This window comes from Thamnophis elegans, chromosome 17 (genome assembly GCF_009769535.1).
Source record: "Thamnophis elegans isolate rThaEle1 chromosome 17, rThaEle1.pri, whole genome shotgun sequence".
Taxonomy (NCBI): Eukaryota; Metazoa; Chordata; class Lepidosauria; order Squamata; family Colubridae; genus Thamnophis; species Thamnophis elegans.
In genome coordinates, this window is record NC_045557.1 from 3,666,032 (window position 1) to 3,677,315 (window position 11,284).

Consider the following 11,284-nt stretch of genomic DNA (forward strand, 5'->3'; position numbering starts at 1 on the left):
AGAAGGAAGGGGAGAAAAAGAGAAAGAAGGAAGGAAAGAAGGAACGAAAGAAGGAAAGAAGGAGAGATAGAAGGAAGGAAAGAAGAAAAGAAAGAAGGAAAGAAAGAAAGAAAGAAGGAAGGAAGGGGAGAAGGAGAGAAGAGCTGTGTCTTTGGCCAAAGCACTTCTGAGCAAACCCCCCCCCCTCATCCACTGTCCCCCAAATAATAAAAAATACCCCCCCCACTCCTCCATCTGCAGGATCAACCCCCCCCCTCCCTGGGACGATACGGGCCATTTCCCCAGAATCTCTTGCCAGGATTAAACCTAAACCTAAACCCAGGTAGATGCCTTCTGGCCTCTTCCTGCTCCCCAGCCCCCCCCCCCCCTCTGCCAGGGCAGATGCCGGCCTCCCTCCCTCCGAGGGTCTCCTGACCTCTCCGGTTTCACTGAGCAGGGCCAAGGCTGATCCGATCCCGTAATCCTATTTGCCACCATCCCTTTCTCCTCAATGGGCAGCAGTCCTGACCGCCTTTCTCCGGCTATTTTATCCCCCCCCCCCCGGCCGCGGCCGTAGCAAATGAGGTTAAGTCAAGAGTTAATGCCTTGGACAAGCAGCAAATCTGCTTAGGCCTGAGAACATCCCCCTCCCCCTCCTGCCTCTCCCAACCCCCCTTCTCCTTGCAGGCTCTGCTCAAAGCGGTGAGGTCTAGAAACTTGGCTACGCCTTTTAAAAACCCTTTCATTTTTCTCCCAATTCTGTGCTTGGGGGTGGTGGTGTCATATTTGGTGGAGGTAAGCTGATAATAACGCTAATAATAACCACAGGGTGACGTTCTACTTATTTAAAAACTTTAAATAAAAACAACTGTTTCCGTTGCGAAAGAAAAAAAGGAAACACATCACCACGATGGGCAGAGTCCTCCTCTCCCCTAAAATTGAACAGCCCCTTTTTAATTCCCAAGATTTGAACATGGATTCCCGGATTCGGTTTCTCCCTAGGGACTCCGAAGGGCTGATCTCACCACTGACACCAAATGTGGGTGGGGAACCCCTTCCCTAGTTCTGCGTTGAGAAACACCCCCCCCCCAAAAGAATGCTGAGTCGAGAGGCACAAACCGACCCCAGGAATATGGCACCGCAAGGCCACAATCTTTGCGAGAAAGTCATATACCTTTGACTAAATACCCCCCGTCTACTAGTCGAGGCAGAAAACACTCCCAAACGCCGGCGAATTCGAAAGGAACCGTCCTTAAGCGCATCCGACCTCCTTTTTAACACTGAAATAATAATAATAATCTAGTGGAGATTATTATTTTGGATTTGAAATCATCCAGGGGAGATTCTGCAAACAATGGAAAAGAGATCGGCAAACAAGGAGAGCACCGAAGCGGGATGAGAGCTGGTGTGCGCACTCCCCTACACCGGCGATGTTAGCCGCCGAGGCCATCTGCTGAAGGTGGCATCGGGCGACAAGGCCTCCTGGCACAGCAGGCGGGCACTCTCCCCCCCTTGGACTCACCCCTGGCAGCGTCTTCTGTTCATGCAGCGCGCTTTGGGCCTTGAGGGCGGACTCCCGGGCACAGTACGTCAGGAAGGCACATCCTGCAGGAGGGAAGACACAGGTTCAAAACACGGCCCCGCCATTTTGCGTCCAAATCCAGTCCTTGAAACCAGCCTGGAACTGGTTTCCCAGCTCTAAATTCCCGTGGGAAAAGGACAATTGGCAAACAAACAAGATATTCAAAACTCAAAACCCCAAAGAGCTCGGCGTTGAGGGGCAGTCTACCTTAATGGGTCAGCAGTGGGTGGCTGCCTCTCCAGCTGTGCTCCAGGCTAACATCTGGCCAGCTTAGGCAAGATGGCAGCCCCGTGCAGAGGAGCTGCTAACTTTCAACGGTGCGAAATTGTAGATGTTATTCGCCCGCGCGTCGAAATTTTAAACATGTGCCACGCATGTGGGGGATGCAAAGATCGCCAAATTCGGGGGCGAGGGGGGGTGGGAAGAGATATTTTACGCTGGAAATAACAAGGTTTAGAAAGCCGGCTTGTTAATTTACAGGTCAAACGTTTATACACCAGGCGTTGTTTTGTTTTTTCTTTCATTCCAGCTTCGTGGAAGTTGAGCCACCGAGAGTGAAGTGGGCACATCTGTGCCATCCCAGGACTACAAAGCCCATCCGCTTTGGCTCCCTCTGCCCGAAGGAGAGAGAGAGAGAGAGAAAAAAGAAGGGTTTTTTTGTCGTGATTCCCGCCCATCCCACCTCCCTTTCTCTGCCAATCTTTAATTTTTATTTTATTTTATTTTTTCCCCCAAATTTTTTTTTTCATCAGCAAAATATGCTCCATTTCTTCCTCCGCTTCGGCGCAGGGCCTATATTTAGCCTTTGCCTGTCACAACGGGCAGCGAAGTGGAAAAGCTGAGCCATTCACGCTCCGGCAGTTCAGCCTGATGGTGCCACGTCAGTCCAGCCTTGCGAGCTGCCAGCGGGAGGTTTCTGGAGGGGGTGGGGGTGGGCTGAAAGCAGGAAAAGATGCCAAGGGGGCAGAAAGGGAGGCCTTCCTCCCCTCTGCCCATCCCGCCGAGTTTCTTTCTGCAAACAAATGCAGAAGGAGGAGGAAGGAAGAAGACAGGAAGAAAGGAAGAAAGAAAGGAAAAAGGAAGAAAGGAAGATGGGAGGAGGAGGGAAGAAGACAGGAAAAAAGGAAGAAGGAAGGAAGAAGGAAGAAAGGAAGGAGGAAGATGGGAGGAGGAAGAAGGAAGAAAGGAAGGAGGAAGATAGGAGGAGGAAGGAAGAAGGAAGAAAGAAAGGAAGATGGGAGGAGGAAGGAAGAAGACAGGAAGAAGGAAGAAAGGAAGATGGAAGGAAGAAGACAGGAAGGATGAAGAAAGAAAGGAAGGAGGAAGATGGGAGGAGGAAGGAAGAAGGAAGAAAGGAAGGAGGAAGATGGGAGGAGGAAGGAAGAAGGAAGAAAGGAAGGAGGAAGATGGGAGGAGGAAGGAATAAGGAAGAAAGGAAGGAGGAAGATGGGAGGAGGAAGGAAGAAGGAAGAAAGGAAGGAAGAAGATGGGAGGAGGAAGGAAGAAGGAAGAAAGAAAGGAAGAAGGAAGATGGGAGGAGGAGGGAAGAAGACAGGAAGAAGGAAGAAAGGAAGGAAGATGGAAGGAGGAAGGAAGAAGACAGGAAGGATGAAGAAAGAAAGGAAAAAGGAAGAAAGGAAGAAGGAAGATGGGAAGAGGAGGGAAGAAGACAGGAAAAAAGGAAGAAGGAAGGAAGAAGGAAGAAAGGAAGATGGGAGGAAAAAGGAAGAAGGAAGAAAGGAAGGAAGAAGGAAGATGGGAGGAGGAAGGAAGAAGACAGGAAGAAGCAAGATGGAAGAAAACAGGAAGTGGGAAGAAGGGAAGATGAAAGGAGGAAGAAAGAAGAAAAGAAGAGGGAAGAAGAGGGAGGAAGGAAAAATAAGGGAGAAGGAAGAAAGAAGGAAAAAGGAAAATAAGGAAAAAAGAAGAAGGAAAAAGAAAAGAAAGGAGGAGATGGAGAAGGAGGATGAGGTGGAGAAGTAGAAAGAGAAACAGAAACAGAAAGAAAGAGAGAGAGAAAGACAGAGAAAGAATGAATGAATGAATGAATTTGGGGGCTTCTTATGGGCTTCCTCTCCATCCCCAAATTTGGGGTGACCCTCTTTTGGTGCCACTTGGGACCATCTCAGCACCCCAAAGTCAAGATGACCCCCATCTCAGTGAGACCCCACACCAAGAACAGGAAAGGACTCCGAAAACGGCCTCTTCAGAATCAGATTTTCGGCCTCTTCCTTCAACCTGTTTTCGGAAAAACCCAAGATTCTCCAAATCCATTTAGGGAGCCGAAAGAAAATCCTTAATCCTCCCGCAAAGCCGAATCCCAAAGTCCCTTTCGGTGGGATGGGCAGCCCTCTCAAATTTATTTTAATACATTGAAAAGACCCTCTGAGCCCTTGGCTGCATCTCAACGGGGCTGTTTTCCCCTTCACCCCCGATCCTTTTGCCTTTTGCCCCGATCCTTCCAAATTTCCTTGGGAAAAATAAGTCCACTCCTTCCTTTTCTTTCATTTATTTAAAATCCCCCGGCTGTTACAGAAGGACAGGTCGAAAACCTTGAAGAATCTGTGCTCTTTATTTATATTTTGAATTCTTTTTCTCTTTGCTTCCTCCTGTTTCTTAAGAAAAAAAAGTTGGTTTCTATCTTGGGTTTGAACACGTCCAAAGAAGGAAATATCTATCTATCTATCTATCTATCTATCTATCTATCTATCTATCTATCTATCTATCTATCTATCTATCTATCTATCTATCTCTTTATCATCTATCTATCTCTTTATCATCTATCTCTTTTCTCTATCTATCCATCTATCTATCCATCCATCCATCCATCCATCCATCCATCTATCTATCTATCTATCTATCTATCTATCTATCATCTATCTATCTATCTTACTTTCTTTCTCTTTCCTAAATCATCTATCTCTTCCCTATCATCTATCTTTATTTATTTCTTTCTCTTTTCTCTATCATCTTTATATCTATCATCTATCTATCTATCTTACTTTCTTTCTCTTTCCTAAATCATCTATCTCTTCTCTATCATCTATCTTTATTTATTTCTTTCTCTTTTCTCTATCATCTTTATATCTATCATCTATCTATCTATCTATGGTTCTATCTTGGGTTTGAACAAGTCCAAAGAGGGAAATATCTCTATCTATCTATCTATCTATCTATCTATCTATCTATCTATCTATCTATCTATCTATCTATCCATCCATCCATCCATCCATCCATCCATCCATCCATCCATCTATAATCTACCTACCTACCTACCTACCTACCTACCTACCTACCTACCTACCTACCTACCTACCTATCCCTTTTCTCTCTATCTATCTATCTCTTTATCATCTATCTATCTCTTTTCCCTATCATCTATCTCTATCTATCTATCTATCTATCTATCTATCTATCTATCTATCTATCTATCTATCTATCTATCTATCTATCATCTATCTTTCTTTCTTTCTCTCTCTCTTTTCTGTATCATCTTTCTATCTATCTATCATCTATCTATCTATCTATCTTTCTTTCTCTTTTCTCTATCATCTTTCGATCTATCATCTATCTATCTATCTATCTATCTATCTATCTATCTATCTATCTATCTTTCTTTCTTTCTTTCTCTCTTTTCTCTATCATCTTTCTATCTATCTATCTATCTATCTATCTATCTATCTATCTATCTATCTATCTATCATCTATCTATCTTGAATGGGCTTGGGGGAAAATCATACCGATTTAAGTCCCTTCTAAGTTAAAAAGAAGATATTTTTTTATCTGCTAACTACACTGTTGCTAAACCTGCAGGTTCCATCTGAAATGAAGACACTGTTTCATTTTAAACCTCTTTTTTTAAAAATATCCCAAAGACCTCCGAAATACGTCCCTCATCGTCCTCAACCAGCGACTTTGGAGGGCACCAGGTTGCATCCGCAGAATACAGGGCCTGGCTTAGCATTAGTAAGACCACTGAGTGATTTGAGGGTGGAAAAATAACAGAAAGCATATAAATGTAATAAATAAAATAAAATCAAGCCCAACTCTGGGGAGATAAAAACCTGCCACAAAAAATTAATAATCCCCAACTCTCGCAAGCCAAGTGTTGTTTACAAATCCTTCCAAAATTCCAATTTATTGGTCCGGCGAACCCTTGGCAACTTCAGAATAATTCTCGAAATCTCTGGCACCCCAAAATCTTCCCCCCATGTCTGACCAAGCCCTAAGGGGGCAAAAAGCAAGATATTTTTTTTTCTGTCTAAATTAAAAATGCCTCCCCCCTTCCCTTTCCTGGTCTGTATCAACACAGCGTGATGCGCAAACTGGCTGCGATGTTAACTTTGCTTTTTGCCACTCACAACCTGGCATATTATTATTATTATTTTATTTTGCAAAGGTCCCCTCCACTTTTTTCTGCGGATTCTTTTAAAGTTGGCATATTTTTTTGCCTTTCAGTGGGAGATCCGAACCAAATCAAGTTTGGGGAGAGATGGGTGGATTATTATTTTTTTCCCACCCCGGCGAGACCGCAAATGGGGAAGAGTCAAACCGCATTGGCAGCCCCCGCTCGTGCCATGGCGAAGGACTGGGGACGTGCTCCACATTGGCAGGCAGGGAGGGAGAGGGTGACAAGGCATAAGACGTTTGAAAGTGGAAGGCCGCGACGCTCCGAACAAACCCTAATTAAATGCTGGTTTGAAAACCCAGTTGCCCCAAAAGTGCAGAGAGATTTGAAATATAGTTTTGTGCCACTTTGCATGAAATCTATCTATCCATCTCATCCCATCTATCATCTATCTATCTATCTATCTATCTATCTATCTATCTATCTATCTATCTATCTATCTATCTATCTATCTATCTATCATCTATCTATATCTATCTATCTATCTATCTATCTATCTATCTATCTATCTATCTATCTATCTATCTATCTCTATCCCATCTATCTATCCCATCCATCCATCCATCCAATTCCATCCCTATCTATCTATCTATCTATCTATCTATCTATCTATCTATCTATCTATCTATCTATCATCTATCTATCTATCTATCCCATCTATCTATCTATCTATCTCTATCCCATCTATCTATCCCATCCATCCATCCAATTCCATCCCTATCTATCTATCTATCTATCTATCTATCTGTCTGTCTGTCTGTCTGTCTGTCTGTCTGTCTGTCTGTCTGTCTGTCTGTCTGTCTGTCCCTATCCCATCTATCCATCCCATCTACCCATCCAATTCCATATCTATCTATCTATCTATCTATCTATCTATCTATCTATCTATCTATCTATCTATCTGTGTGTCTGTGTGTCTGTCTGTGTCTGTCTGTCTGTTTGTCTGTCTGTCTGTCTGTCTGTCTATCTATCTATCTATCTATCTATCTATCTATCTATCTATCTATCTATCTATCTATCTATCTATCTATGCCTTTATATAAGTTGCTAATTTAGGAATAGAGGTGAGGAGTCCATTCCCTTGAGGACTAGTAACCTGCCATGCTGAATTTGCCCGGGAAAATCTGTGCTGCGGGGAAAGTAGCTCTTTCCCATTCTCAGCTCTTAATCCTGAGTCACTGCTGTTTCGCAATATTGTTGTTGTTGTTGTTGTTGTTTTAGATCAAATCACCCTCAGATTTGAAAGTTATCTTCTACGGCGGGCTGCAAATGTTGATCAGAAATTTATCTGAGGAATACGTTAAATTAAAGTGGTCTTCTCCCCTTCCCCCAATTGCATTTTACACCAGAAGTAACTTAACACCCGCTGGGTGTGAAATTTCAAATCTTTGTTCGCTGATTGCCTCTTGCAAAAAAGAAAAGGGGAAAAAAAAGCTTGTTTTCCAAGGGTTTTGGGTGTGAATGCAGCCTCCTAAAAAACGGTTCAAGATTTATTTCCATCCAGCCAAGTTTCCACTCGGTTCTCTGCAGTTTGAACAATAACACTGAAGCGGAGGAAACGGCTCTTCCGAATCAAAACCGAGCAAAAAGGCATCCAAAAATGAATGAACGATTCTTATTCTTATTCTTATTAAAAAGGAAGGAGGAAAAGGACACCCCAGAATACAGATGCTAAAAACGCGCAAAGTTTCTTAGACCCCTACCCAGAAGAACCCCCTGACAGAAGAAGATCAGGCTCCCATCATCCCCTCCGGCCCTTCAGAGCAGGGCTAATCGGTTCCCTGCAAAGCCAAACTAAGGTTCTAGTCCTCAGAGCTTCTTGAAAACACAGACACACACACACACAGACATAAACACACAAACAAGTGGGGTTGATTGAAACTTGGAACCTACATAAAAGGCCCATCTGCTCAGATTCTGGTTCTGCAGCTGTTTTTAAGAGAAATATCTTTATTCAATTCAGTTTGGACTCAGGAGAACTTCTGTTTTCCTGGATTTTAAAATGAGGATTGACTCAGCAAAGGCTGGAAGACTGTTTCCCCCCCTCCCTTTCCTTCCTTCCTGGTCCTTTCCCAGTTCTTTTTCCAGAGCCAAAAATTGTTCACAACACGACACAATTCACACTGCCAGAGTGTTCTATCCATCACAGTTGGGATCAGGCAAACCTAGATCAAAACAAGCGCTCTCCCTCCCTCCCTTTTCCTTGGCTGGATCCCCAAAAGTTAGGGATTGAGTGTGTGTGTGTGTGTGTGTGTGTGAGAAGGCAGGGTTGTGGATTTAACCCAGATTAAAGGGGACCCAGAATTGGGGATTAATTTTGATGGGTTTAAAAAAAAAAACTCCCTTTCTTTCCGTCTCTTTTAACTTTCTTTTAGTAGAGTGGTGTTAATTAGATTTTATTCTTAGCTGATTTGGCTCTGGGGAATCGAGTCTCGCTTTGGCTCTTTTGGAAATCAGGAGGATGTTTACAAAGTGATGCAGATGGTGGTGAAGGGGAGAAAATCCTTCCCTCCATCCTTCCTTCCTTCTTTCCTCCCTCACTCCTTCCTTCCTCCTCTCTCCCTTTTCTTTCTATTTCTTCCCTCCCTCCATTTCTTATTTCCCTCCCTCCCTATTCTTCCTTCCCTTCTCCCTTCCTATCCTTCTCTATTCTTTCCTTCCTTCCTTCTTCCCTTCCTTCCTCTCTCCCTCCTCTATTTCCTTCCTTCTTTCCTCCCCATTTCTTATTTTTCTTCCTTCTTTCCGCCTTCCTTCCCTTCCCCCTCCGTCCTTCCTATCCTTTATTCTTTACTCCTTCCTTCTTCCCTTCCTTCCTCTCTCCCTCCTCTATTTCCTTCCTTCTTTCCTTCCTCATTTCTTATTTTTCTTCCTTCTTTCCTCCTTCCTTCCTTCCCCTCCCTCCTTCCTATCCTTCTCTATTCTTTATTCCTTCCTTCTTCCATTCTTTCATCTCTCCCTCCTTTATTTCCTTCCTTCTTTCCTCCATCATTTCTTATTTTTCTTCCTTCTTTCCTCCTTCCTTCCCTTCCCCCTCCGTCCGATCCTTCTCTATTCTTTATTCCTTCCTTCTTCTGTTCTTTCATCTCTCCCTCCTCTATTTCCTTCCTTCTTTCCTCCCCTCATTTCTTATTTTTCTTCCTTCTTTCCTCCTTCCTTCCCTCCTATCCTTCTCTATTCCTTCCTTCCTTCTTCCCTTCCTTCCTTTCTCCCTCCTCCATCTATTCCTTCTTTCCTCCTACTATCCCTCCAATTCTTATTTTCCTTCCTTCCTCCCTCACTCCTGCCTTCCTTTCTCTCCTCCCTCCTTCCTATCCTTCCCTCTCCCTTCTCCCTTCTTATCCTCCTTCCTTCCTTCCCCTCCCCCAAAAATCAAAGTTTGGAGATGCTTTTCAACACCCACCGGGGCGCCCACCGACCCCTCCCTCTCCCCAATCCCCCCCCCCTGCTTCCAGAGAGCCGAGCAAAACTCACGTCCCCTCCTGGAGTGACGCCGGGAAGGCCAAGGCGCTCTTGGGCAGCTCCGGGGCAGCATGGGGGGCAATGCCAGTCAAAGGCGGGCTGGCGGCAGCTTTTCCTGACTCAAGCTTGGCGTATTTCGAATTGGAAAAGCGCCTCGCACGGCAGGTTCTCCCCCCCCCCCCTCCCAGTGCCCAGGCCAGGCTGGTCTAAAAATACCTCCGTCTCCCCTTTGTTCCCTCAAGAGCGCCGGCAGCCTTGCCAGCCCCCCCACCACCAAACGGCCTCCCCCAGACTCCTGGGCGAGACAAGCCCCGGTTTAATCCCAGTCTGTTTGGGTCTCCGACAAGCCAGCTTTGCGCCTGGCACACATTAAAAAGAACCCCCCCCTTGCCTTGCCCGGGGCGGGGGTCCCACCAGCCTGCTTCCTCCAGACCCCCCACCCCCTTCCCCAGATTGCATCGCCCACCCCCCCCCCCGGCTTCGTGTTTGCCCCTTCCCAACTTGCAAGCCCCTTCCCCATTTAAAAAAACAAAACAAAAAGCCAAACGGGGCCCTCTCGGCTTCTGCCCAGGAAGGGGGGGCTTCCCCCCACTTTCTAATTCATGCAAATCCCCCAGCTCAGTCTCCTGCCATCTGCTGTGCCCCCCCACCCCTACCCCATCGCCCTCAACCCAACACCCACCCTCCCCATCGCTCGGAAAGCCGCTTCTACCCCAGCTGAGTCCCCAAGGCCTTACTTACCTTGGAAAGCGAGCCCCATAGATTGAGGGGGGGACCCCCCACTTTTAAGGGGTTTTGGAGAGGGTTTATTTTAAGGTGCCCGCCTCCCCCCAGCCAGCCAGTCTCGACTGTCCCCCCTCTCCACCGATTCTCTCCCCCACTCCTCCATATCTGGAAAGGGAGCCTTATGGGGGGGGACCCCCTCTTTGGAGAGGGGGGGGTTAGGTGCCCAACTACCCCCCACCCAGCCAACCAGCCTCCTCCACCGACCCCCCCACCCTCCTTCCACCGTCTCTACCTTTATGCATGCCGGTGTATTTATCTTTGATGACTGTCAGTTCGTAGATTTTCCCGAATTGCTCGAAAATCGGGCGCAGGTCCTTCTCGTCTAAATTCCGAGGGATTTGTCCGATGAAAAGTTTGATAGCATCCGGTTCCTTCATTTGGTCCGAAAGGCGCAGGACCCCCCTCCCCGGAGAGAGAGAGAGCCTCAAATTTACGGAGGGGGGGGGAGGAACGCGGGCACCCCCTCCCCGCCCCAATAAACCAACAACGATTTAAAAATTTTAAAAAAAATAAAATAAATTCAGAATATTCAAGAAGAATTTAAAAAAGCCACCCAAGGATGCCGAAGAAAGAAATGGGAAATTTGCCCCCCTTGGGCAGCGGGAGACAAAAGACGGTGAAAGGCGACGGAGTGGGGTGGGGGGGAGGTTGTGGGGAATTGGGGGGGGGGGACAGGAGGTTGGGGGTCGGGTGGGGGCAAAGAGCCCACCGACCTGGATTTAATTGAGCGGCATGCCCGCTGTTGCCTTGGCCAACGAGCCTTTCTTCTACAGGGGGGGGGAGGGAAAAAAATTCAGGAAAAATTCAAAATAAACGGGATGCAAATCGTTTTTCCTTTTCCGCTGGTTCTCCTTTCCCGACGGCCGCTTAAACCCGGAGTTGCAAGAAAAGCCGGTTCCTTTCTTCACGAGTTTTCGCCCCGACCCTTCATCCTGGGGGGGGGGGGGGCTGCGATTGCGAGGAAGAGGAGGAGGAGGAAGAAGGGGGATAGTAGCTCCCTTAATGAAGTTTTTAATGGATCAACTTTTGTTGGCTGCTTAATCCTCACCTCCGTCTGTCTCTCTTCTCCT

At 46.3% G+C, this 11,284-nt stretch overlaps 1 protein-coding gene across 1 annotated transcript in view; it reads right to left on the minus strand.

Annotated features, from left to right (window-relative positions):
* The window catches only part of CELF3 (CUGBP Elav-like family member 3), a 30,430-nt gene extending 19,836 nt beyond the window's left edge, over positions 1–10,594 (minus strand). Inside the window, exons 1-2 of the mRNA XM_032234260.1 lie at positions 10,447–10,594; positions 1,502–1,584 (exon numbers count right to left, since the gene is read on the minus strand). Of these exons, the coding sequence (XP_032090151.1) occupies positions 1,502–1,584; positions 10,447–10,591 (228 nt within the window). The 5' untranslated portion in view covers positions 10,592–10,594. The remainder of the gene's footprint in view (positions 1–1,501; positions 1,585–10,446) is intronic.
* Positions 10,595–11,284: the final 690 nt, after the last annotated feature.